The sequence below is a fragment of the Trachinotus anak genome, unplaced genomic scaffold (genome assembly GCF_046630095.1).
Source record: "Trachinotus anak isolate AG129_WGS33_773 ecotype Australia unplaced genomic scaffold, CSIRO_AGI_Tana_v1 ptg000015l, whole genome shotgun sequence".
Taxonomy (NCBI): Eukaryota; Metazoa; Chordata; class Actinopteri; order Carangiformes; family Carangidae; genus Trachinotus; species Trachinotus anak.
In genome coordinates, this window is record NW_027273866.1 from 12,282,270 (window position 1) to 12,309,968 (window position 27,699).

General features: G+C 40.4%; 1 protein-coding gene across 3 annotated transcripts; it reads right to left on the reverse strand.

Annotated features, from left to right (window-relative positions):
• Positions 1 to 7,364: 7,364 nt before the first annotated feature.
• letm1 (leucine zipper-EF-hand containing transmembrane protein 1) lies at positions 7,365 to 27,699 on the reverse strand. 3 transcript variants are annotated; one of them, XM_071497779.1, is made up of 15 exons: positions 27,321 to 27,656; positions 22,501 to 22,558; positions 21,162 to 21,651; positions 17,351 to 17,494; positions 16,300 to 16,437; positions 15,697 to 15,900; positions 15,370 to 15,489; positions 14,247 to 14,378; positions 13,925 to 14,083; positions 13,538 to 13,657; positions 11,860 to 11,994; positions 11,524 to 11,717; positions 10,422 to 10,454; positions 9,129 to 9,285; positions 7,600 to 8,296 (listed from the first exon to the last, which is right to left on the reverse strand). In XM_071497779.1, exons 1-15 carry the CDS (start codon positions 27,403 to 27,405, stop codon positions 8,144 to 8,146), a joined length of 2,322 nt encoding a protein of 773 aa, XP_071353880.1. In that variant the 5' UTR covers positions 27,406 to 27,656; the 3' UTR covers positions 7,600 to 8,143. The 3 variants fall into 3 exon arrangements, with proteins under 3 accessions (XP_071353881.1, XP_071353880.1, XP_071353882.1); XM_071497780.1 differs by lacking the exon at positions 10,422 to 10,454 and having other exon boundaries at positions 7,365 to 8,296; positions 27,321 to 27,660; XM_071497781.1 differs by lacking the exon at positions 10,422 to 10,454 and having other exon boundaries at positions 9,129 to 9,267; positions 27,321 to 27,699.

The window sequence follows — 27,699 nt, forward strand, 5'->3', positions numbered from 1 at the left end:
AACAGATAGTCGAGTACTTCTGAGCCTTCAACTCTAAATCTCTACAGATTGAATCAATAGAAATCAGTTTTGCTCAAGTTCAAGGTAAAAACTTTGATCTCCAGTTCATTTCCAGGCCTCACGTTTGAAATCTCTCACAAACTAAATCACCACAATTGAATTTGACACAACTGTGCCGCTCACATTTTGTCTCAGACAGACTAACCTGCAGACAGCTGACCTCTGGCATCACAGTCTCAAAAGGATCTGTCTACAAACTGCGCACGCACACACACACAACTGTCAACATCATCTTCATGTGATGTTGAAGCCACTCGCTCCTGGGCTTTTATCTTCCTCCTCTGTAATCAACACCTCCTCATTGCAGAAGCGCCCTGAAGCAGCAGACGGTTCACACACTTCCTCAGATCAACGGGCCTGCTCAGTGAAGAGGCTGCGAGCTGGTTACAGACACACTTCACCATCCTGACAGACAGCCCAGACAAACTCCTGACACCTACCCGCCGAACCGACTGAGGTGTAAATATCTGTGATTCTCTGCAGAGACGTGACGACGGATGGAAACAGGGAGCAGGAACAAAGTGGGGAAACGTTTAACCGACGCTCACAGGGTGTCTGCAGCGCTCTGTGAGTCCAGGTCTAGTCTTTTTTCAGACTTGGTGTTTACATTCTGCCACAAAAATTCTGCATGACTGGGTTTAATTTTCTGCAGAAATGTAGCAGATGGATTAAGCAGGCCGTGTTTTATATTTAAGGCTGCACAAAATTAAATTCAAAGATCTAGTTTCGTGAGTCCAGCTCTCTCTGGACAGAGTGTTCTACAAAAAGCGTTTTATGTGAATGAAGTGACCATGTCTGAAAATCCAAATTGAGCTTCTTCAAATGTGCAGAATCTACAGCCTCCCAGATATTTCCTTCAGAAACAAATCCTGTGAATGGCACCAAACACTGATGCAGATACCTGCTCTGACAAATGCAAATAACCTGCTGCCACTGTTTGATCTGACGCTGAACACAGTGAAGACAATCTGATGTTTTGTCTGGTGCAAGCTGGACCATTCCCTCCTGCTACAGGCTGGGCAGCAAACATTACATACATCCAGCAAAGAAGAGACAAGTGGAGCCATGTTAAAAACCACAGAATCACAACAAGACTTCTTTCTTTATCCCAGACTGTTGTCTTGTTGACGTGAGGATGCACAAACTAACTGATCTCAGACTAAATGTACAGAAGACAAGATTATTCCAGTGGAAAAGACACGAGGCAGGTTTGAAAGATTGTGATATTCAATGAAAATCTGCAAGGAGTCGCCAGGTGAAAGTCAGCTTTCTTCAGCGGGCTGGTGTCTTAAATGTCGAATAAATAAGAAACCTGGTCTCCATAATAACAGCAGGTCACAGAGAAACCTGATTTCCCTGCTGGATTCCCTCCACCATAAATTTACTGCACATGCCCACTGTTGGACCCAGCTAACCTCCTGTTTCAAACTCCTTTCAAAGATATTCTTTTTTTTTTTTTTTGTACAATAAACTTCAGCATGTTCAGAAAAAAAACTTAAAATCTGGGTCAGCTCACAACAAGATCAAGACTCGTCTGTGAACGACCCGTCCTGACTTGCACGAGTGCAGATTCTCCAACTCAAGGTTTTTTGTCTCAACCCTCAAAAATGTACTTGACAAGTGAATCATAGCAGATGTTGAGTCACCTGCACTCAGCTTTAGTTTGTTATGTTACTGGAAAACACATCAGTCTGTGGACAAATTGGATTTAAAACCAAGTTTCATCACTGGTGAACATTTTATCTTTCTCAGAAAACTGCAAACTTCATCAAGATCATGAGTGAGATTCAACCCACTGCTGGGACATCTGAAAAAAACCATTTAGATAATTTTTTTCCTCTAAGGCTGGCACAGGCTACTGTCCACTGTGTTACTTCTTCTAACTGGTGGTCTTATCATCATATTAGCAACATGGGAAACTGACAACACTATGTACGTTGTTTGCCTGATCAGCATGACGTTGCTGACTGGAAATAAAAACACAGACATTGCCGTCATGATTTTGGGTCTTTGACATCCATGTAAAAGGGTCAACAACTCAAACATCTCAAACAAATTAAAGTCACTTCCATTGGCTCTTAACTCCACTTTAAGGCATCGGAAAGTGTAACGGGACTGATGAGGTCAAGTGTTTTTTTTCCTCAGATGGTCAGAGGAGTGTTTTCTCTCTGACCTTTGAGATGGGCCTACTGTGGTTTTTACAGGCAATATTACTGCAGCCTTACAAAATCATCTGTAACCTCAAAGACGTTTTCAGCTTCATGGTTGCAACATCTACACTTGCACACATGGGGTTAAAACCAGATCCTTTATGTCTTTTGTGCGTTTGTGTCCTGCTTTAGTCTGTTAAAATAACCTCTTTACACACAGACGTTAAAACTGTCGCTGGAAAAATAAGTCTGGTTGCATTCCAGCGGCAGAGGACGGAGGCTGTGTGTGGGGAGTGGCAGCGAGTGCGGTGAGCCTGGTAACAACTGAGGAATGACGGATGAGAAATAACAGAAAAGGCTCGTGTGGGAGGTTTAGAGACACACACAACCTAAAATGGCTGCGTGAGAGTGATGAGGGATGAGTGATGGTGAGATGCAGAACAGACAGAGACAGAAAAGAAATAAAACAAAATCAAACCAAAGGAAACTCAGGATCAACCATTATTTATTCATTAATGTTGTAAATGTTTCTTTACATGAACACTTGATTTGTGTTTAAAAAAAAAAAAAAAAAAAAAAACCAGATGTTTTTTTATACAGATTCAAGTTAAAACTGAAATCAGATCCAGTATCTGTTCATTTCCTGTGCAACCCCTCACATTTGGATGAAAAAAAAAAAAAAAAAAAAACACTTTGGAAAATTTGATTAAATAAATAAATAAATAACATGACAATTATCTCAAAACAAAAACTCCAATACAGGCTATATCTTATATTGAGTCAATGACTATTATTCTTTACATTTTTAAACTTAATATAATCGAGAGATTAAACTGCAACCTGTCGTCTCACCTTCCAAACTGGGTACAGATTTTTTTCCTGATTTAAGAATCTGATCTGGAAAATATTTTGATGATTGAATGTTTGGGGTTTAATGTCACGTAAAGTGACCGCGGCTGCCAAACTGAGGCTTCTCAACCTTTTATATACAGTCTATGGTTCAGACTGAACACGACACGAGGGCGTACGGTTCACACAGAGTCACCCAGGTGAGGTGTTGGTGTGTGAGTTTTGAGTTCAGTCAGAGGCTGAGCTGAACGTAAACACACACACAGATACTGTACATTCATACAGACATGGCCGCTGTGTGTTGCGAGCTACTTTTATAGCTGTTGTCTTTACAGTTGGTTCATTGGCAAATGGTCAATGAGGCAAAAACTGGCTTCACTTTCTGCCTGAACACAACGTTAGTGTGAGGTTTCTGTGTAAATGATGGTGGCTGCTCTGTTATTTCAACTATGATCTGCAGTTAAATCGTTTTAACATCTGTGTAGGTTTCAAAAACTTTGCATGAACCTGAGAGAGGTCTGTATCTGCAGGAACAGACTCTGACTCCACATCACGTTTCCCTGACGTTAAAAATGTTACTGATCCTGTTTTCAGTCTCCAGCTGCCTAAACACTCCTCCTTAACTTCCACTGAAAGAAAAATATTTTTATATACTCTACAAAAAATGGCATTCCTATAGTGGTACAAAGGGCTGGTGCAAAAAATGGGTCCATCCGTCCTCAGAAAGTCCATACAATCAACTACAAACACTTCACCCCCCAAATAAGCTGATATCAAGAGGAAAAGCAGAATCCACAAGGTGCTTTCACTGCTTCCACTCCCTTCTCTAAATTACATTATTACAATATATATTTTAACAAATTAAACACCTCAAAAAAGGAGAAAAACAAAATTTAAAAAAAGGTACATGATGCATAAATGACTTATTGCTTTAAATATCTGTTCCTCTAGTTCACAAACTCCACAACTTTGCTCCTGGAACTCAACAGGAATCTTTTAGGACGGTTTGTGTTGTAGTTTACAGCACAGTTCAGCTTCCCTGCTGAAACCACGTCGTCAGACTCAACGTTCACACCCTGAGTCCATCAAGTAACACACAACTACTTAAAAATGAAATAGTGCATTTACAGAGTGGCAATACTCGGCAGACAGCAGTCAAAGTTGAGGACAGTGAGCTAAAATCTGCCATTTTTTCTCTCCTACTCAACTAAAATGTCAAGAATAAAATCACTAAAAGAAAAAAGCAAGGCAGAAAACAGCTCTCATCCTGGTTACTGAACTGGTTGACAATGAAAAACGACTGATTTAAGCTCACTGTCAAAATGCTTCTTCTGCTGTCTGCCTCTCCCCGTCCCCCCTCCCTTAATCGACAGCAGCAGCTTAAACAACGCAGAGCAACACTGCAGCCAGTGGCGAGCCAAGAACACTCCACTCCTCGCTCCGCAGTGGCGGGCAAGGGCGCACAGTCATCGACTACCGTGCACTGCTGTGGAGCCTGAGGCTGAGAGATGACTGTGTCTTGGAGATATAAGCAAACAGTCTATATTCAGTGACTGGCATGTGGCGTTCTTCTTTTATTTATATCAGGGTTTCTACAGGTTTTCTATTTCAAAATGTAATTATTGTTTCCAGGATTTCCTGAATGCATTTCAAGATTTCACCCCCTGGCTGCATGAGGGAAATGACAGTCATGTCCTATCATTGACTGCGTGGCTGAAATATAGAAAATCTTCTTGTTTAAGTCATTTATCAAACAAAAATGCCAATTTTTTTCTGTCTCCAGCTTCTAAACTGTGAGGATTTCCTGACTGTCTCTGCTTTGTGAAGAGAAGATCTTTGGGTTTCAGACAGTTGTGGTGGTCAAATAACAGGCAATTTTAAGACGTCACATTGGAGCTGCAAATTTGGAATAAATGGTTTTGTCCATTAATAGAAATTATTTAAATGAAAAATGACACATCAGATGAACATCAGCTCGTTTCAGCGACTGAAATATGAGGTTTTGCTGATTTTACCTTTTTTCAGTCACTGTAAACTAAATATCTTTGGGGTTTGGACAAAACAAACACACTTCATAGACTAAATGATTAAATTATTGACATCAGGCCTTAAACAACAATAGCTTTCTATCTTATTTTCCACATCACTTTTCTTGTGGGCGTTTAAACCAAAAACACAACTACAAAGGTCTTATTGTTTCAGGTACCAGTGAGAAAACTAAAGACCGGATTGCAGGGCTGCAACTAATATTTCTATTATCACTTCACTTTCTTGATTAATCGATAAATGGCTTGATGTAGAAAATGCCCCAAACAGTTTCCTACCTACAGTGGTGTCTTCAAATAGCTTTCTATTGTGCATCCAACAGTTCAAACCCAAAGATGTTCAGTTCACTGTAATTTAAAAGAAAAGTAGCAAATCCTCACACTGAAGGTGGAACTAGTGAATCTGAAAATTAATTGTTTATCAAAACAGTTGCCAATTAATTTCCTGTCAAATAACAGATCAATCAGTTCAGTAATCTGCACCAGACTGAGCTGAAGACCAGTGCATCCGAACACCAACAACATGGCACAGTGGCCTCTTGACCTTTGACCCCTGACAGTGGCAGTGCTGCTCGTGCACGCAGGGGACACAAACACCAGCCTCTCCTGCCGAGTGTAATCGAGAAGTTGTCACAACGTTCCTCCGACGTGTTTACACTGGCTGCTGATTTATGCGGCGGAGAGCATGCCATGTCCCGCCGGAGCGTCTCTAACCTAAACACAACCCTCCAGCGGCGCTGGCTTTGGCCCATGTATGGGGCGAGTGTTTACCCTGCGCCCATCAGTCTGACTGGTCCCAGGCCAGGCAGAGCCCTCGCCCTGTCAGGCAGTGCTGGGTCTGAACCGCGACAGCACCTGATAGAAGACGAACAAGCTCTTCATCATCCGCACGCATGACGGCGGATTCCGGGAACGGATTAAACGTAGTGTCGTCCACTCAGCGTTATCTCAAGTACCACTCTGTCATCTCTGTTTACACCTGAGCTCTTCTCTAGTTACTGTGGAGGAATAACAGAGGGCTGCCTAACACCACAAACTAACAGTCAGCTCAGCTCAGCAGATAGAGTGTGGGTTCACACTGCAGACAACACGACAAACATTCCCCTCAGAGCTGAGCAATAACCAAACCATACCAAACTATTTTAGTTGTTTAAACCAAAGATGTGCCTTTTAATTAAGTACTAGTTAGTTATTTGATCGATTACAGGAGTAAAAACCCAAACATGGGCTATGCCACTGCTGAGGTCAGTCCAGCTGTAAAATAACGTGTTTCTATTCTTTTTCTCATATTAATTCATTGATTAATGAACAGCTGTCAATACACAGCAATGACTGCAGCTTCTTACACTGACCAAAAATGCTATTACCCTGCTAATGCTGGGTAATAATTTGGGCATTTTTCTTAATTTCTTTTTACATTTTATAGTTTAAATAATTGAAAGAACAAATTAAACATGATCAAAATAATCATCATAATTGGAAGATGCTGTAAGAGCAGAAAAAAATACAACAGCCAAGCTGCCGAGCTGCTTGCAGTGTGAACACAGTGCTGAGTATCTGATTTGAATATTGTCTCTGGTCACTTCGTACTGAGGAAAACACACATTCATGGCTCCAGTGCAAACAACAAAAAAGAGGACTCAGGTCGTATGTGCCTAAAATTCATTACTACCTGATCTACACCTAATTTCATCCAGACTTCTTCATCAGAGCTCTACTGTCTTCTTAAAAAATACACAACAGTGTATGATCCATATCGAGAGAAGGCCACTTTGTATTTAACCTCTGAAGGTCGTCACTCTACCCGCGCACAAGAAGCTGCTTCACCCTCTGACCTCCAGACAACTGAAAACTAGTAAGAAATAAAATAAAACTCCACCATGACCCACAGCGACCACTGACTAATCTCTGGTGGGCGGGCTGTTGTTACTGTCCCTACTCTGACTGTGAACCTCACTGCTCGTAAATTCTTTGTTGGGTTGTTTGTTGATTTTTGGGAATAATCAGAATCTGTTATTAAATGTGCCTCAGTGCGACTTCGGAGTTTTACAGAGAGCTGCGTTAAACACAGGAACAGACGTGAAGACAAAAGATTAATAAATACAAAATGAAAAGAAATTACAGTACAGTCATTGTTAATGTTGATGAGGATGTTGCTCACTTCACTCACTGGCATTTTTAGGCAAAACATCAACACTTCTCCAACATGATTCTTATTTTTTTTTTTTTTTTAGAAGGAATGATGACCCTAAAGTTTTGATTTTTTTTGTCTTTTAATTAATAACTTGATGTGTTTGAATTAATTTATATGAATTTTGTTGTGTCTAATGCCATCTTTGGTTGCAGCCACCATTTAAAACATCCTACAGCCAGCAATAAGCTTTCTGTCCAGGTACAATTCAGTGAACGTAAGTTACTTTACAATCTGGGAGTTTGATGGAGAAACAAAATCTAAGAGGAAAAGAAACTGAGTGGAATGACGGTGATGACGATGATTTTTTTTCTGTGCAAAGTTCAGAAATGATCTCTCATTTCTCTGAGATGACGACATGAATGAAATGAAAGGCAAGACGGTTCACCTCAAATTTAAATAATATATCTCCTAATATATTTTCCAAACATAATTTGTGATAGATTTTTCAACTCTTTGACAACTTTTACGTTGGGAGAACAACCGTGGCCTCATGTCATTCTGTTCCCCCTGGATTAATACATTTCTTGAGCAAAATGAAACAAAACCAAATATCAACATATGTTACATGATCAGTCCAGAGGAGCTTAACTTAATTTAAGTGTCTTTTTGATTTTGTGCATTTTGAAGGCAATGAGCCTTCTTTTTTTCATTTTTTTTTTAAACACGTTTGTCGGAGCTCACTTCATGATGAAATGACGTTTTGAGAAGGCAGCTGTTACCTTGTGACTCTTTCTCCAGACTTGTCCAGATCCATCTGGTGTCCAGAGTTTCCTGTGACCGGGTACCAGCCACTAACTTCTCAACATAATTTTGACAAACGCTCTGTGTCCTTTATGAAAGCTGAGTTAGCTGTTGAGTGTGGCTGCCTGCTCCTTCTCTGCCTTCTCTTTGGCCTTTTCCTTCTCCATCAGCTTCTCCTCCTTCTGCAGCATCACCATGATGTCAGCCACCTGTGTGGTGGAGATGTCGATGTCCTCTTTGTCAATCAGTTCCACCACCTGAGGATAAGGCAAGACAGGAATTTTATTAAAGCTGCTAAAAACTCTGTTTTCAATCTGAAGTATTTCTATATGACATTTTAAAAAACCAACAGCTAAATAAGCAACGATCAAAGTTACGTTTGGCAAAAAAATATCCACTAGCGATTTCTTTTAACTGCTTTAACAGTCAAACTCAGCTAATCTTTTTCAACAGATCTATGTCGATGTGTTTTTGACCATATTTGACCAGCAAGATATGCAAAAAAAAAGGCTACTGTCATTACATTTTAATTCAAATGTTGCTAAATTTCAGTTGGAATAAAAGTTTTATAAGAACTCCATCCCCATCAAACAGAAAATAAATACAGAATAAGCTTTGTTATTTCATATGAAACATTTCTGACTTTTGCATGAAAATGTTGTGTTCAATGTTGTTTACCTTTAAGACTTTCAGAATAAAAATTTTACTTTTTTTTTTTTTTTTTCCAAATAAAAAATAAAATCTAGCCTCACAAACCAGCCATTGCAGTTTTTTGTGTGAAAAACATTCAGAATTAGTACCAGCTGGAAGCTGGACCACAAAACAGTGATAATCAACACATTAAAAGATGCACTTTGGTCATTTATAGCTAAAGGGAGATTTTGGAAACTTGCAAGAATTAAAAATAACAATCAGATTAAACATGTGCTTTAAAATTCAGAAACCATCATCTGGTGCTCTCCAACAACTGATCTACTGTAGTTGAGTTTAAAAAGTAACTTTTAGTCGGCTGGTAATTCAGAAAATACAAAACTAAAACTACAACATAAATCAGAGAAAGTGTCATATTCAGTCACACTGTCAACGTACTTTGATGACATCATCGATGTCGATCTTGCCGTCCTTGTTGTCGTCGAGCGCCTCGGCAATGCTCTGCAGCTTGTGCTCGGGAATGTTCTGGATCTGCCGCATGACGCTGATCAGCTCGTCAATGCTGATGAGGTTCTCCCTGAAGGTGTAGAACAGACTGTATACAGGAAACGGTTACAAGGTTTGACCGGACGTAAAATGTGGTGGAGAAGTCAGAGGTCAGCACTCTGTATTCAAGGTTCCCAGATCACACCAATCAAACTGATTTATAGTTTCAATTTTTTAATTTATAACGGCTTAAATTTGGGCCAAAAAGTTAAATCATGCTGAAATGCAGTGCAGCACACTTCACACTAATAGATTTTTAAAGCTGATATACAGTATATGTATTTCTTTCAAAGCTGCTCTGCGCAACTTTTAATAGCATGAGGAATAATTATGTGAAGGCTGCATTTTTTCATAGGAATATTATCAGATTTATAAATCAGAATTTAAATAGAACTCATAATTGTTTAACCTCAGTAGAGGTCACAGATTTTAACACAGTCTGAATAACCATCTTAAACCTTTCAAATCAAGCAGCTTAAAGGTCCCATATTATACAAAGGTAGATGTCCATGTGTTTTTTGATTATAAAGCAGGTCTAGGTTCTATATAAATATTGTGAAAGTATCAAAGCCTCAGTCCACAGAGAAATCCACACAACCTGTATTCAGAAACTGAGCCTTAAAACGAGCCGTCAGGACTTCTGTAACTTTGTGATGTCACAACAAAGCAGTCATGCCATGCCCCAAGCCCTGCCCACCATCCAACCTTGCAGGTTTTGTTTTCTCTGAGTGATTATCTGAAATCTGCTATATTTTTATTAGATCTCTCATAAAATAGTCAGCCACTTCTGATTGGCTCACTGACCTGTTGTTACTAGAGCTCTAGACAGAAGCCTGAAAGAGGAGATGTAAAACTACACTGAGACAATCTTTGGTTCTTAAAACCACAAATATATCTTCTTATGGATATCAACACTTCAAATAAAACACAGGAAGAGTGTTAAATATGGGACCTTTAAGTCAAATCTTTTGTATTTAAAATAATTTCATTCATTAAGGGATAAAAACTGTTTAGTAAATCTGGAGCACAGCACTCAGTGGGCAGCACCTCGGTGTGGGGAGGAGAAATGGAAGCTATGAATAAGGTGAAAGCAATGACTGATCCTTTTTACAGCACAGTTTCAGCGGCTTGCAGGATTAGCATCAGGCAAGCAAGCAAATGGCGGTTTACCACGGTGTGTCTTACCTTGTGGCATCACTAGCTTTAGTAAAGAATAATCTGTAAAATTTTAAATTAATTAGGAGCTGGATTTGGTCTTAAACATGTCAACTAAAACAATTATTATAAATTTTTTCCTGGGAAACCTTTTGTTCCTGCTTTTATCTCCACCACCATTTTACAATGAAAGTAATGATGATGATGAAGATGAAGATGATGTTAATGATGAGGATGGTTGTTATAAAAATTGAGGACTTCTACAAATCAAAGCACATAATCACATTTTTAAATTAGAAATAACTTAAAAAACATAACTTAAAAGATACAAATTTTATGTCATGAAGAGCTGAGGTAAACGATTCATAGGCAACATTTTGGGCCAAAATGTTGAGAGAAATCATAAAGTACTTTCAAACAGGCAAAACGTGTTGCCTGCTCAGGCAGAACTCTCTGCAGAAGTTGCACAGTAGACGACTGAATTATGAAACAGCAGCACCGACTGTTTGTTCATATGGCTGTTGGAACAATGGGCGACAAGAAATCTCTTTCATTCGTGCAAACAGTGACTGTCTTCGACATCAAAACGTTGCCTTTGCATCATTCGCTTTGAAGAGCTTCACGTCCTTCACAGACACAAACACCACAGCCCGTGAGATGGTGCTGAAGCCATGAGAGAAAGAAAAGCTTCACTCTCAAGAGAAAAATTGGGAAATGGTTTCTTCTGCTTCCAAAAGCAGGATGACAGGATTGATAACAATCTTATTAAATATAAACTAATCCTTTAAAGGGTAAAATCATCATAATGCCTCAGGGCTGACATCACTATAATGTGGTTGTACTGCAGTAAAAGCCACTAGCTGCAGGAGCCATAATTCTCTCAGAGTTTTAAATTAGCAGTAAATTAGTAAACAGTATTTTTCAAGTGAAAGACCAACTGAACTTAGTGAGGAGTTTTTGGTCCACACTCTGTGTAATATAGTGCCAATTATATTTATGAGGAATTTGTGAAATATTCAGCATTTAACATTTATGACTAAATGAATGCACAGTAGCATTTTTGAATGAAGCGCACTACTCTGAGCTTCAGCTGACAGCAGGGCGGAGTCGATGCGGCACGTTCAGCTCTTACCCAACAGGTGGGGTGGTTCCACTGTCCATCTGTCCGTCCAGGATGACCTTGTCCTTCTCCAGCTCTCCGATGATCTTGTCAATGCGACCGATCATGCGGTTCACTCTCTTGGACAGACGCTTGCTGGCCTTTGACTCTTCCACCGTCTTCTCCTGGCCGCTCTTGGAGAGCTCCTTCTTTATTTCCTCCAGATCCTGGAAAACACACATCGTGAAGACACGAATGAAACATACAAAGTGCATCCCCAGGCTTGCAACAGCACATTTAACACCTGTTTCTTGTCTATTCTGAGACGAGCTACGTCTCTCTACCGTAGTTTCTGTCAGAATCAAGCACCTCGTTGTATTCTTGGACGTCATCCTTCAGTTCTTCCAGCTCCTCTTTCTCCAGAGTCAAAAGCCTCTTCTGCTCCTTCAGCTTTGAGCAGGCGTCACTCAGAAGGTCAATCTCTTCCTTGGTGATCTCCTCACCCTGAAACATGGACACACAATTGGAGAGATTTGCCCCTGAACACTGTATTTGATTATCCACTGCTTGAATAAAAACTGTCCTTTTAAAGCAGACTAAATTAAAACTGCTTTAAAGACTACAAAACACAGTAGCTTATGGTCATATTTTCCCCTCTAAAATGGTTGTATGTCACTTTACAACCCAGTTACATCGAGAAATGGGTCAGAAAGTGTGTTCCCTTAACAAGAGCCACATGTTCATTTAATATAAACCCACATAAGAGACCAACCCAAACACACAAAATGGGTAAAAGGGGGAAGTTAGGGAGGATTCTGGGATACTCCCCATATCCCAACAACATGTTACCACAAGATGGAGGGAGATCTGTGGAGCTACAAAGGGAAGAAAAGGTTCAGCTTGGTCAGTGACGGGGAATAGAAGAGGAAAAGTCCTAACAGATGTGGGTCAAACAGAATTTGCAAATCATATTTAGCATGTGTTTCACCAAGATGACCCTGGTTTGTCCACACTGCAGCCGTTTGTCATGCTAGAAAGAAAGAGGCTGTATTTACATGCTCTCAGTTGTTATAAATTGTCTGTGATTTGTCTGTTCTCCTTACTGTAATTTACCCTGTCTGCCTTTCATCCCACTTAAGAGCTGAATATGAGCGTTTGTGGTCTGCCCTCGCTTCATTTTCTCCCGCTCTGTTTTCCAAGCATATGCTGCCTGATGTCAACATCCACCTCGTCATACCCGTAAAACCTTGTGTTTAGAGGTTTTTTTTCCTGTCAGTCAGATTACACTTTCCTTCCTTCTGAACAGGAGATCAAACAGCAGTCAGAAAAGGTCAAACAAATGCCACAGATATTCGCAAGTACTGTTTAACCCGCATCTGGGTCTGCTCAGAGAAAGACGGGGTGCTGTACGTGCAGGGATACAATGGTACGGATGTGAGGGTCGTTGGGGAGGAGACATCGTTAAACCTAACCTGGAAGCGCAGGAAAGTCTGCCACTGTTCAAACTGTGCAGTCCAGAAGACACAGAGGTGGTAAAATGAAAAGGTGGCCACAAGTAAATTACTAAGTAATACTCAGCAAATAAGAAACAGAAAATGTGTCCACGCAAAAAATCTAATGTTAATGTTTTGTGGGTTCATAGATCCTCAGGAAAAGGTTAGAAAAAGGATCTGACAATAATTTTGTTTTAGTTATAACATAAATGTAACCCCATAAGAAAATATTAACTTTATTCATTTTGGATTTTAGTGATGCAAGTAAAAAGAAAATAAATTAATTAAAAAATTTAAAGTTACTCGAAGATATGATGATATACTATGTAATATGGTAAATAAATGGTTTTATATCATGAAAAAGTTAAATACAGCACTTGTATCTGATACTAAAATCACCATTTAGAGGGAACAATGTTTGTCATTTTAGTCATTTTAAGATGCTGATACAAAGGTAAAGTGAGTATTAGGTACTTGAGAGTTTTACCAGAACCCATCAGCTTCAATGTTTTACAATCCACTGATTTCACCAGCTGTATGTTTAGAGATGTTACCTTGATTCCCTCGATGACAGGAGCTGCGTCCCTCAGTGTCTCTGAATGAGCGGCCTTGTCAGCCATGGACATCGCCTCGCTGTGCTTCGCCCTCTCTGCTTCAAGCTCCAACTCACCCTCCTGTAGAAGACAGTGATCAGTCACAGAGAGAACAACAGGGCTGGATAAAGTAACAAAAGTAAATTTTTCTAATCTGTATGATAACACAGAGTCTCCAGAGCACTATTCCAAGTGCAGTACTGTAGACCCAGTCTCCTGATCTTAAGTCAGTATGTATTTTATTTTGGTAAATTCCCACACATGTGGTTGTGTCAAGATTTAAGATGAGTATCAAACTAAATCAGGCTCTACTCAACAAATAAAATACATTAGGAGAAGAGTCTTTACCCTGGCAACCTTCTCTGCAGCGTCAGCCAACCTCTCCATCTCACGGTCCTTGTTGTCCTGGAGTATGGCCGCCTCCTCCTGCAGCATCGTCTCCACTTTGGTCTTATTGTCCACTTTGGAGAGCTCCATCTCTGCCGCCATCAACTGGGCCTCCTTCGTCTGGAGGAGGAGGAGGGAGCACAGCAGAGAACAATCCCAGTGAGGACTGAATGTAGTCACAGACCCACTGTCTCTCTACATATGTTTTATACTTAAATAAAACATTTAATAAAAGCTCCACTTTCATTACACATCCGAGTTATACATATGCATATGCACATACCACTATCTCAGGGAGCGTCTGCAGGGTGGTCTTCAGCTGGTCGGCAGGAGACAGCGTGTCAGGGAGGTACATGGCCCGAGACAGCAGCAGCAGGGAGGTGGGGATCTGTTGGTTCAGATGCAGCTCCAACCACTACATACAACAGAAAGAGATCACATGTTTCCACAGATTAATAAAAATCTGAAGTAACCTTGAGTGTTTAGTAACCTCAGTGAATATGAAGATGAATCACTGAGTAGAACCATGTATCAGCTGGGGCAACAGTTACTGAAATAAGGTTTCATTTTGCACGTACTTTTTCCCTTCGTTTAATAATGCTCTTAATTTGTAAATTCTGAAAATTACCAAATTCTACAAAATTACAAATGGCACAGATTACCGTATTTTCAGGACTATAAGGCGCACTTAAAAGCCTTTAATTTTCTCAAAAAACGCGCCTTATAATCCGGAGCGCTTTATATATGGATTAATTCTGGTTGTGCTTACTGACCTCGAAGCGATTTTGTGTGGTACACGGCGCTCACGGCGCTCTGTCAAAATGTTTTAGTACGACTTTGGTAAACTACAAAGCCGCACCGCTTGCAGCATTACGGCTATCGTAGTCAGGAGCGTCGCGGAGTAATACATACTGTGCTTCACCATAATATTACAGTGTGCGTGTATAAGGACCTATAAGGAGTTATTGTGAATACGCTAACGTTTGATTTAGCAGTATCAGACTGTGTTTTTTTTACGTGTTACAACTGAACAAGGTTGGGAGTTATTGTGAACACGTTTAATAAAGTTTGACTTATCTGACTGTTTTGTTTCGCTTAATGCGCCTTATAGTCCGGTGCGCTTTATATATGAAAAAAGTTCGAAAATAGACCATTCATTGACAGTGCGCCTTATAATCCAGTGCGCCCTATAGTGCGGAAAATACGGTACTAGTTTTTTTCCATTTTATAGAAAGCATTGCAACAAAAAGGCACAAAAACAGGACAATAAGTCAACATCAAAATACATCAACAACAGACTGAATGTGTCCTGTTACTGAGATAATTAAATCCTGAGAATATCTTCCGCCCCCTCCTGTTGTTGTTGTTGTTGTTGTTGTTGTTGTTGTTGTTGTTGTTGTTGTTACCTGGCTGAGTTGCTCTCTCAGTCGTTCCTCTGTGACTCCCAGAGACCTCATCCCTCTGACGCGACAGGCCGCCTGCACCTCGTTCACGTTCAGGCTCTCCACTCCCTCCTCTGCTATCAGCTGGTTAGACACAGCACAGTGGTCACACAGAGCCTCTTATGATCGATTCACTTCAATTCCACCACGGCTACCTCCGCCGATTCCTGATTTTATATTTCTAAGTGTATCTGTCTGTTCAGTTTTGATCAGTGATAAGAGGAAATGTTATAAGTTCAGGAAGAAACAGGTAGAAGTGTAAGAGGAAAACAGTCACCAGAGGTTTTCTACCTTGTCATCTGCGCGGATGGCCCGCAGCTTCATGATGAGCTGGAAGCGGAGGAAGTTGTTGGTCCCGATGGACTGGAGCTCCAGGAGGCGGCAGAGAGCCACCAGCTGGGGTCGGGTCAGGTTGTCCAGAGTCAGCTCATCCTCAAACAGTTTAGAGAATTTTATGATCTGCTCATTGCTGGGACGTTCCCCGGAGTCCCGGATCTACAAAGATAAAGAAGCTGTAAATGTTTTTTGAATGATGGAGGTCTGTGAAAGGTCTGGGAGCTGGGACAGGCCAGATTTCATGCAAAATGATATGTTATAAAAACCTAATTCAAGGAGTGAGATTTCAACAGAATTCATTAATTGAGGTCAAAACATTTTCTGCATTTGTCTAAATTTTGATGCCATCAGGTTGTTTCTCACAAACTGAAATTTATAAGCACTTATAGGTAACATATATGGCCTAATTATTCCGCCATTTTGACTTGTGCAATATATAATACACCAACCAGACCGACCAAGCAGAGACATTTCACAGTTTCTACCACCAGAGGGCAGCAGTGAGCCTGTGTTTCCCTCTGTTCATGCTGCCCGCTCTCACTCAACACTGACACCAACCTTCTGAAAGAAGGTGGAGAACTCCTCCGTCACGTCGCCCTGGGCAACCTTGTTCCTCAGAGCGATCTCCTCAATGGTGTCCTGCAAGAATTTGGCCATTTCCAGTTTGACCCTCAGCTCCTTTTTCAACCTCTCCTCCTGAAAACAACAACAGGTCATAAATTCAATGTGCTTTAAAAAAAAAAACACACTTTTTTCAACTTAACAGAGATAAATGAGATTTTTAGGCACTGTAAAAGATCATGATCAGCTATGCAATGAAATTAGATGAAATTTAAAAAATATATTTACAATTGATTAAAACACACACACACATATATATATATATATATATATATATATATGTGCATTAAGCATTGCCAAACATAAACAATGTGGAACAACAGGTCAGGGATCCTGTTATGATCTGGATTAGACTGTAATCAGGATTAACTTTTGCCAGGATGAGACTACACTCATTAGGATCCTGGGTGAAAGTTCACGTGGCAGATGAGGATTCAAATGTGAATATATTATTATATATGGGAGACTGTGATACTCACTTTGTCAAGACTTATTACTTAGAAACATTAGTCTGCGGAATAATTAAAAAAACTTCTCACAATCAACAGAAGATGAATCAGCTACTGTTTTGATGATTAATAAATCTTTTTTTAATTAATTTATTTTTTTTATATAAAAATGCCAAAAAGTTTCCAGTTCCAGCTTCTCAGATGTGAAGATCAGATGTTTTTCTTTGTCATAGGACAGTAAACTGAATAGATTTGGAGGATTCAACTAAATAAAACAAGCAATTTGAATATATGACATTAGACTGTGGGAGATTATAATTTAAATTTCCACCATTTTCTGACTGTTTTTAAACCAACTAATAAATTAACTGAGTAAATAATCATTAGCACTAGCTGAGCCATTGTGTCTCAAACCCCAGTGAAAAGTAGACAACAAATTTTAATTGCAACTACAACAACTGGAAAAATAATCCCTGAAATTTGACCTGTGCATTTCATCACGCAGTTTTAGTTTAGACAGGAGGCCCAGCTTTCATTACCTTCTTTGACTGTGTCTCGAAGGTGGACGGCAGCATGTTGGGGAAGAGTTTCAGAGCTACAGGAAGCAGGAACTCCATGAAGGGGACGATGATGAACACCAGGAAGGGGAGAAGTCTGAAGACGTCTGCACATGTTCTGAGAAACTGGAGAGAAAATTTAACAAAGTGACATGAGGACTAAGTCGATCTTTGACACCAGCAATCTTGATGCCAACTTGTTACCATCTATGTCAGGGTCTGCTTCTGTTTGGATTTTCAACAGTTAAATATGCCTCCTCAGAATGTAAGTGCCATTGGTTTCCACCAGGCTGTAGTTTGTTGCGCGTCCAGCAGAGAGCAGCGTCGAGAGAAAAAGCCACCAGGGAAACCTGTGAAAATGTTTACCCCATCTTCCTTTGTCTCTTGGTACAATCACCCTGCTCAATCCCTCTAATAACAGTTCCAGCAGTCAGCACTTTTAACCCTGAGCCCATACATCCCCACAGCAACAGAAACCTCCTAATTCACTGCTGCATTATTTGCATGGAGCCGTGGACCAAAGTGAACATTCTGCCTCACAAGGCTCAAAAACTGCCCACTTGAGCCAACAGGAAGCACATTTGTTCAGCACAGACCTGAACAATCCTCTGGGTATAGAAGTACCAGGCAGACACTAGGCTACTTCATTGTACTGCTGTCCAAATGTGGCTTACTGACCGTCCTGGGACACAATCCCAACCCGACTACAGAAACAGCCCTGAGGGGAGAAGGCCAAAACACGAGTCCTTCTTTCGCCGCCCTTTCCACCTGCATGTCAGTGGACCAGGAGGGTGAAGGATTTAGGCCAGCCTGAGTGAAAAGGCCTTTTGTCCACAGACCCATTGACATGTATATCATCTCCCAGAGTTCCACATCAAAGGAGGGTGGAGGGGGTGACAGATTAAAATAGAAGGAGCCTTAAATGGAGGCCTGAGTGTTGTAAATGAATATGAAAGGAGGAGATTAAGGAGGCAAGGCCAGTCCAGGTTGGAAGAATGGGAGTGTAGATGGGTTCGGGACATGCGCTCCGAGGGAGTCAGCTGCATTTGAAAAGGTGCAGATAGGGTGGTGTGGGTTTAATGGAGGGGAGGGGTGGAGGGGCAAGATGGTCATCATCAACACTGGCCAGCAGCTATTAGCACTGCAATGAGGCTTCATTTCTCCTGTGCCTTTAGCATAATCACACAGAGCACGGGACATGTGGGATGTATTGGCAAAGGGAAACGAGCTATTGTTTAATGTCGTTCACTGGAATCACACTGTGATGCACTACTGCATCTGAGACTGTATTAAACTGACACTAACTTCATCTAATGCATTTGGGAGAAAATAAAATTGAAACTTTTATCTCATTTACTGAAAGTACTACAGATGATGTAGTAGTATAAATGATGCAAGTCAATTTCCCACACATTTTCCCATAATTATGACCTATAACATTTTTTCATTTCAGTTTTATCACGGTCATCTCCAGAGCGGAAACAATTAGACAGAAAAATAATCATCAACTCTTTTATAAATCCCAGGTGAGAACGTCTAAATTGTGACTATGTTCTGCTTTTCTGTGTTTCATATCAGAAATAACAACATCTAAAGACGTCAGCTTGGACTCTTGGGAAGTGGAATGGACATTTTTTATGATTTTCTAACAGTTTTTAGAAAAGATAATCAATCGTTTGAGATTTATTGGCAGATCAATCAATAATAAAAATAATTGTTGGTTGTAACCACAGGCTTCAAAAATGTTATTAGAGAAAATGAAAACTGTACCTCAACAGTATGAGCCAAGGAAAAACTACAAGGCACATTACAAATCTTTATTGCACTAGTTTTGTAAGACATGTTGCTCCAGCCCTTTACAAACACAACAGGTGCCTTTGTCCTCATGTGTCAGTCTGAATTGTGAAACTCCACATTTTAAACATGCCTCTGCTCTGATGCCTGGAAGTCTGGCACCTACGTTCCTTTAGGTTCCCGAACTGCACCTGACGATTACAATCTATTAGCCACTTATTAACCGTGATTTTGAGGTTAACGCTTTTAAATCTCTTCATTTGGCAAAATGAGCTGGTGAATTTTGAACCCACAGTTCAAAGTATTGAAGCCACAGCGCAACATTCCCAGACAAGGGCAGCAGCAGCAGCAGCGGCCGGTCATCCCGTCGCTGAATACTTCACACCATAAAGTGGAGCGTTCACAACTTGCCAGTCATGCCCACCACGTATGTAACATCCTGTACTATGGGGGCGGGTGTGGCAAAAGTAAGTGAGACCTGAGCTGACCTGCTCCCCGTCCCTGAAATGACACCCGAGTGCCAGCACCTTCATCAGATTACTGCAGTGAGCACTGGGCCTCGATCCAGACAGCTTCTCTCAATGTCAGACGACCGGGTGCCATGAATTCAGAACAAGCAGCAGATTATGTCAAAGAATACGAATTTTATCGCTTCACTGATTGTTTCTTGTTTAGTTCATGTCAGTGTTTGTTCTGCATCTGGTTTAAATCAGTGACTGTAAAAACATCCACATGAGTAAATGATATGGTTACATCATCACTTAAAACTTGATTATTACCAAGAGGTGTTTTACTATTTCAACACACTTCAGCCAAGTGAAATTTTACTACATTTTAACTATTTCATCACCTAGCTGCAGCATCATAATCATCAGTTACCATTAACCTTTCAGGAAAGTAACTAAGGTTATGATTGTTTCAATAAAAGGTGATTGTAAGTGTTTGTAACTTTTTCTAAGTGTAAACTTTGGGCAAATCTACAGCTAAATGAATCAAAGCTGCAACACGTAAACGCTTCTGCCTAAAGAGCTTTAATCAAGCAGCCCAACCTGCTGAGCGCCTGATGAGTAAACAGCCAATTTCTATAATAGATCCCATTAGATTTGAGAAGATTAAACATTTACAGAACATGATGTGACAACTTGAATCCTTGTTCAGTCATCCCTGATCTCTTAACTCATGCTGGTTTTCCGCTGTGTAAACTCTGAGTCAGAATGGAAAGATGGCTGCCTTACACTGGAAACAGTGGCTGACGGATCAGTTCTGCCATTACTGTTTCTGTTCAAATATAATTTTCTATAATTGAGCAGACTTTAGAACAGTTTCTGCTTAAACGGCTGACAGAATACATACACTTCCGAGATATGGTCAATATATACCAGTAATTCAACATTTGCTAAGCCCCACCCCCTTAGTTACTGTTGCTAGACCTGTAAAGTTTTCCATCCCCACACAGCACACATGCAGCTTACAAATGAAAACTGTGTGTTGCAGATTTTTCCTGTTGTTGCTAACTAGGCTAACATCAGCTACATGACATGCTTTAAAATAGTGCTGCAATAATTAGTCAACTAATTGATTGTCTGATCAGAGTAACATTAATTGGAAACTATTTTGATTATCAGTTAAACCATTTAGACAAAAACAGCTTCTAAAATGTGAGAATTGCCTCTCAGCCTTACATTACAGTGAATTAAACATTTTGTGGTTCTTAACTTTTAAAAATTACCTTTACTTTAAGCCAGAAAACTGAAATTTTATACATCGATTTACTTAAAATGTCTGACATCAGCTAAAAAGATAATAACTACTGAAGTAGAGCTGCTCCCAGGCCAGTAGCAGAACATTATGTATGTTGTAATCAGCACATCACAGACTCAGAAATGTGTAAATACAAGTCCTGGTGGTGGTGGCTTGACAGTGCAATGATAGAAAAAGCATATTCCTAGGTAAAAAAACATTGTCTTAATAGATGAGAACTACATCTGTATTTCCTCACCTGTCTCCTCTCACGTCGGGACAGACTGTTTCCGTTCAGCACCCTCCACAGCATGCGCCCAGCAATGGTGGTATCGATCCACAGCAGCCTGAAGCCGTGGTAGTAGTGCTTGATTTCATCTACAACCCGCTGTCGGAGCGTCCGTCTCACAGGTTCTGCATCGAGCGTCGGACTGTACACCGGCCCTCCCTCCTCCAGCTTCTTCTTGTCCTTTAAGGAGCGTAAAGACTTCTCCACCTTCGAGTCATCCCATCTCCTCCTGGAAGTGTGTATCCACCTGACACTGGAGATGTCCTGCGGTCGTGCTATCGTCCACTGGGCCCCCGGTGTGATCGCAGGGTAAGGTGATGGGGAGGACCCCAACACGAAAGCGCAGTAGAGTCGCTGTGAGTCCGGGCTCTGGCAGGGGCCCACGTATCCATCTGACAAGGGGTTGGAAGGACCGAATGAAGAGAACTGGGCCAAACTGCCAAGTCGGAGTCCTTCAAGTCTGAGGAGACAACAGGATGAGGAGTTTCAGAATAAAATACAATAAAGTGATTGATAAAAATGGATATAGTCTTAAAATTGCCATTAAAATGCTGTAGGATGTGCAGTGGAACTATAAAACCACCTCAAAATGTCTCCGAGTATTGTGAAGGAAGAGTGTCTGCAAGGTTCATCATTCGAAATCTTTTAATACTTTAATGGGAATGAAAAAAGTAAAGCACAGAGCTTTACGGTCCCATATTGTATAAAATGAAAAGTCCATGTGTTTTTTTAAATATAAAGCAGGTCTAGGTTCTTTATTAATACGGTGAAAGTATCAAAGCCTCAGTCCACAGAGAAATGCACACAGCCTGTATTCAGAAACTGAGCCTTAAAACAAGCCTTCAGGACTTCTGTAACTTTGTGATGTCACAACAAAGCAGTCACCACTCTCAGCCATGCCCAGCCCACTAGGACCCACAGTCCAATCTTGCAGGATTTGGTTTCTCTGAGTGTTAACCTGTAATCCGCTATATTTTTATTTGATCACTTTGGTCACACAGTCAGCCAATCGGCTCACCAACATTTCTACTGTTTCGCCTCTCTTCTAATTGGCTCACTGACCTGTTGTTACAAAAGCTCCAGAGAGAAGCCTGAGAGAGGAGATGTAAAACTATACTGAGATAGTTTTTGGTTCTTAAAACCACAAATATATCTTCTAATGTATATTAACACTTAAAATAAAACACAAGAAAAGTGTAAAATATGGGACCTTTAAGTTTTTTCATTTTTCATTTTTTAATTTAATTTTATTTTCAGATGTTCTCAGGAGCTGCATTTACTGTGCAATCTTCACATATATTTATCTTACTTTTGAGTGGAGAGTCTGAAGGCTGCACAGTTGAAACAGGCACCATCTTGTAGTTTCCCTGAAAGGATGAAAAAAAAAACATGAGCAGCTGAGTTCTAATGATAAGACATTAGTCAGACAGGGACACAAACACACACACATTTATGCAGAGCATACTCAGGGCTTTCATGAACTGCTGCTGATGAGTAAATGAGTAGCTCATACATCAGCAGCTCTCTGCAGGGACTGTCTGGTCTGACACTTTAATGCAATTTTATTTCTGAACTCACTGACCGAGCTATGACACCATGAAAAACGCACAGTGGTTATCCAATAATGATATAAAGGGAAGTCACTCCCCATGTCTTATGTAACACTCTATCTAAATACCAGTGTCTGCTGAGATCTTAACCAGGCCTTTGCACTGTTTTTCAATGTTTGCTAATACTATACCATGAGTTAAGTTCACTAAAAAATACAATTAATCACTTTACAGACTTTAAAATTAGTTTCTGCTTTAATTACATTTGCCATTTTTATTCTATAACCAAGTTCAGAGCTTATTCCTACTACTTACTAATGTTTATAAATATTCTGTATTGAAGAACTTTTACAGACAAATCAAGTGTTTCTGTGTAAATATCTTCACACTGATCTGCCTTGGTGGCCACAGTATGTGGGGCTCACAGTGGGGCTTCCAAACCCCCAGAGGCCGCTATCAGAGTGAAGTGCGTGTTGGAGTGGGGGCGGACTGGTGAGGCACTTCTAACCAATCATGTGAGAGCAGATGGCTCAACCACGCCCTTCCTCTGGTTCTCACATGGCCGGCTGGACTGAATCCAGCAAGGCCTGGTTGAACATGACAGGCTGTGGCTGCCTGCCAGGAGGACACAGAGTTTACTGGAACAGAGTCACCTTTGTGGCTGAGTGGCTGGCTGCTGCAGCACTGAAAGAAAACCCTGGAAATACACGAGATTACACCACACTACTCTGCTGGCCTGGGCGGTACACACATCTACATTCTGGGATTTTATCTAATTCTTTTCTAATTCTGGCTGCACAACTATTATTTATCACCACATGACACTTGTTCCTTAACATTTTTTTCCAACATGCTTGTTTTCAAACACTGTGTTTCTTAAACACACAGACGCTCCCTAAAGTGATGAAATACTTTGTCTTACATAATGTGTGGTGTAACATGATGGCAATACAATCCTTACACTTATTATTGCGGGTTAATTTAGCTTTTTAAAACATAACTTTCATTTGTTCTTCAGTGGTAATGTGGTCGCACAGCAAAACTGAAACTGCTTTGTCCTCACAGTGATCTCAGTCAACCAAAAGTTTTCAGCTACAAGCTGAGATACAACATGTTGTTTCTCGTTTTGTAACCTACTAATGTTGCCATCCCAGTCTAATCATATGTTTTCATGTCCACCAAGAATATCTAGTCAATGATTAGCATTAGCTTAAGCTAGAAACTATGTCTTGTACTTTATGAAAGGTGCTGAACCTGCTGAACCTACCTCTGATCTGAATGTTGAAATCTGCAGCACAGTGCTTCTACAGAACCATGAGAATCTCTGCAGACTCCTGAAGCATGTCACTGTTGCATTTCTAAGGTAATGTTTAGTGTTCATTGGCCTTTACTTAATAGATCAGACTTATTTTACAAAGGCAGTGGCTTGATTTGGTGTTGACTCAAAATAAACTCAGTCTGGTTCTGAAAGGTCACGACTAGGTCATGCCTTGCCCGCTTGACTTTTACCTTTAACAGTTAACTCATGTGTGACTGGCAGCCTACAGGGGCCTGGCTGTAAAGCATTAAAACGACACTTCCTTATTCATTCTGTGAGCCTTGGGCCAGTATCCTGAGGTGCTCCTGTGATCTGGTTGAGTAAACACACATCAGTTGTTACTTTTAGCCTCAGCTAGGTCATTATAGGTGCAACTGTCTTGCACACAAACAAGCCAAACCATACATATTGTTTTTGCTTGAACATCTAACTATATACTGGATCATATGTAAAAAAAAAACGTTGTTTTATCAAAGGTGTGAGTTCATGCGTATAAATTTGACTGAAATGAAGGCAAGAAAAGGAGGACAGCTAGTAAGACTTTATAATTGGTTAATCTACGGAACACCTCCTATCACAGGTGTTTCTTAACATTAGATTCAGAACAGCAAACAGTGCAATCGTCTGCTCTAAATCCACGGCCACTGTGAGACCATTAATTTCACTGCATCTATATTCTTTATCTATTTCTTTTACATGTACAGAGGCCACATGTAAATAAACACGCCTCTTTATAGGAAACAATTTTAATAAGTTTAAGTCCAGACTGTTGACTTAATTGTGTATGGCCTTCTGAGTATGTAGATCTGGTGAGTGTCATGCATCTCCTTTCACAGTGCTCATAAAACATGACATTTTTGGGTCATTCCCAACAGTCTCAGTCATACTGAACATCAGCGCAGAGACCACTGAGACTCACATTTTCAGGCGTCTCAGTGTGAAATGAGTGGTAATGACAGTGGTCTCAGCTGGACAAACCACATAAAACAAGTCAACGCTCCAGTGTTTACATACACTGCTCAGTATGTTCCTCCAGATGCCCTGTCACACACACCAACACTGCGCCCTCACCAGTGCATGCACGTGTACCATCACTTTATCACAAGTGAAACTTTGCTGTTTGTCTCCTAGTTTATTGATGCTGTGTCAGATAATGCTCTAATCTTTACTACGTCTGACCATACAGCCTTGGTTTGATGACTGCTACACATCCACTTTGCAAAGACAGCACAGTGTTCAATGTTCAGCAGCACTGAAGGCTGATCAGGGTGCGCTTGGTCACCACTGCTATAAAACCAGAGTCAAAAATTTCTTTTTTTTTTTTTTTTTTTTCTTGTTTATTTAGCATCCATTAGAGCTGGGATTATTGTTTACTGATTATTATATAAATATTGCGACTGTCAGCTTTGTGCAAAGGGAGATTCATGATCAAGTTACAACTGTACTTAAAAGACGCTCATATCATGATCACTACCAGGATATTGGTAATGTCCACCATATAACAGGAATGTAATAGTGCTCATGTCAGCAAAGACATGAATGCATAATGGGAAAATTAAGCCCAGTCTGTCTCAGGTGGAGTTATAAGAGGCACTGACCTTTCCTCATGGAAGCACTGCAAATTGTCTGATAATCTGGGCCTAAAGCCAAGAGCACAGTCTCAGTCTGTCCACTGCAGACAGACAAATCCCCATCACGACCCTCTCATCTATTTATAAGCACAGCGTTAAAGCACCAACTAAACTACAGACGACATTTATCACTCATTCTGTAGCATGGTCCTCTAATTTATGAACTCCCACTCACTGGCCGTCTGTGACACACCTACAATTTAAACAATGAAAGTGCAAAGAGACATATCACCTTAATGTCTTCACTGGTTATACAACAGGTAACCTACAAGGCTTTTCAGAAACATGCAGGGATAAGAAATCACTGAGTTGGTCTGGAGCCACACTCACTCCCCAAAAAGAAGGTTGATATGAATAAAAGGAATGAAGTTTGTATGTTTAAGGCTATTAGGGTGCTATGATGTGTGGTGCTATGATTACTCTACTCATATATTAGTCTTTGAAGTGAACAGTATATATTAAATCTTCTATTGTCATACATCTCCTTTCATATCATGATATCACTCTATAGTGAATATATGTAATAAAATAAATGTGTTAAAAATCAATTGTGAAACTGTTAATGGATTAAATAACCATACAGGAAGGTCTGTTTTTGGCTAATCCTGTGTATTAAATACATGACGAATTAACATGTTTCACTGATATAAACCCACTATTTCTATAAAACAGTAATCCTAAATGTCAGGCTTATTTTCCAGGTTTCAGTTTTATATACCCAGAGATATAAAAGGGCCAGACCAGGGACTGCAGATGGAAAGAAAGAAATCGGAGCAATTTTTTTCACTAAATTAATGAAATAAGTGTATCATGAAAATAGCTGATTATTTTTCTATCAGTCGATCAGTGGAATAATTGAAAAAAGTACTGCATATGAGCCAAAACTGAAAGTCAAATGTTAGCAGCAGCCATAGTTTGGGAAAAGCAGAAAAATACCCACACTGCTCTGCATTTGCAACATCATCATTCCTGTGGCTTATTATTTCACAACCTTGTCCAAACAGACGACCAAGATAAACTGTATAACTAGGCATTTGGATTAAGATAATGAAATCAGCACACCATACAGTCATCTACAGCTTCATCTATGTTTAAATCCCTTTTTCTTATTTTTTAAGTCTCTCACTACAGATCTTGCTTAGGTATGAATATCTTGCGGATGCAGAGTAAACAGATGGGATCCAGTCTGCCATAGCAACGAGCATCCTCTCAGACTGCAGTAGAGAGAGGGGGCGCTCCAGTCAGAACAGACACCTGGTTGTCCTCAGATAACCTGGATCCTAAATCATGTTTTGCTTCTTATTTAATTCTTAGCATCAAGGTGTGGTGCCTTGGAGTCTTGAGAAATCATAACCCTATACCTAAACATGCAAGTCCATCAGTGCTCCAAGTTGGTTGTGATTTGTAGCTTAAAGGAATGAATGACAGGCTATTTAAGGTGTTATACCCAGTTATCTGCTGGTCACCTTGAGTTATCCACCAGCTTCTTTGAAACCTAAACAGGGCCAATTCAAGACCACCTACTTCTGTGGCTACATGATTTATCTAGATGCTAATATGAACCAAGCTAAGTTAGCTTCGTTTTGGCAAAATAAAGAGTAAATATAGACAGTAAACACAGAAGAATTACCTTTTCCTTTCCGGAATTCGCTCTTTAAAGATCGGGACGTTTTCATTAAAGGTGCCCGGGACCTCGTAAACAGGATTAACGCCATGCGGAGGGCTTCTGTCTGAACTCGCTGCCGTTAACAGTTACAGTAAACTTACAAGCTAGCTAGCCCGTTAGCTAGCCTCTGTTTGTTCACGACGTCGAAACCAGAAAGGACCGGTACAGAGGTACAAAGAAATCCCAAAATCCCCGTGTTATTTTAACAGGCTATGACGCATATATAACAGGACATGTGAAAATGTAGATCCATGTCAAGTCATGCCCTTCCCTGCTTCGCGGATGACAGCTAGCCGGGCCAAACACCCCAGTGACGTCAATCTGAGCGATGATGTTGTTGTTA

Coding starts and splice junctions, on each gene's coding strand:
- letm1 (XM_071497779.1), bottom strand. CDS start 27,405: ATGGCGTTAATCCTGTTTACGAGGTCCCGGGCACCTTTAATGAAAACG. Junction 14,379..15,369: donor TGAGAGAGCAACTCAGCCAG/GTAACAACAACA, acceptor TGTTGTATGTAG/TGGTTGGAGCTGCATCTGAA. Junction 11,718..11,859: donor ACGTCCAAGAATACAACGAG/GTGCTTGATTCT, acceptor TGTGTTTTCCAG/GATCTGGAGGAAATAAAGAA.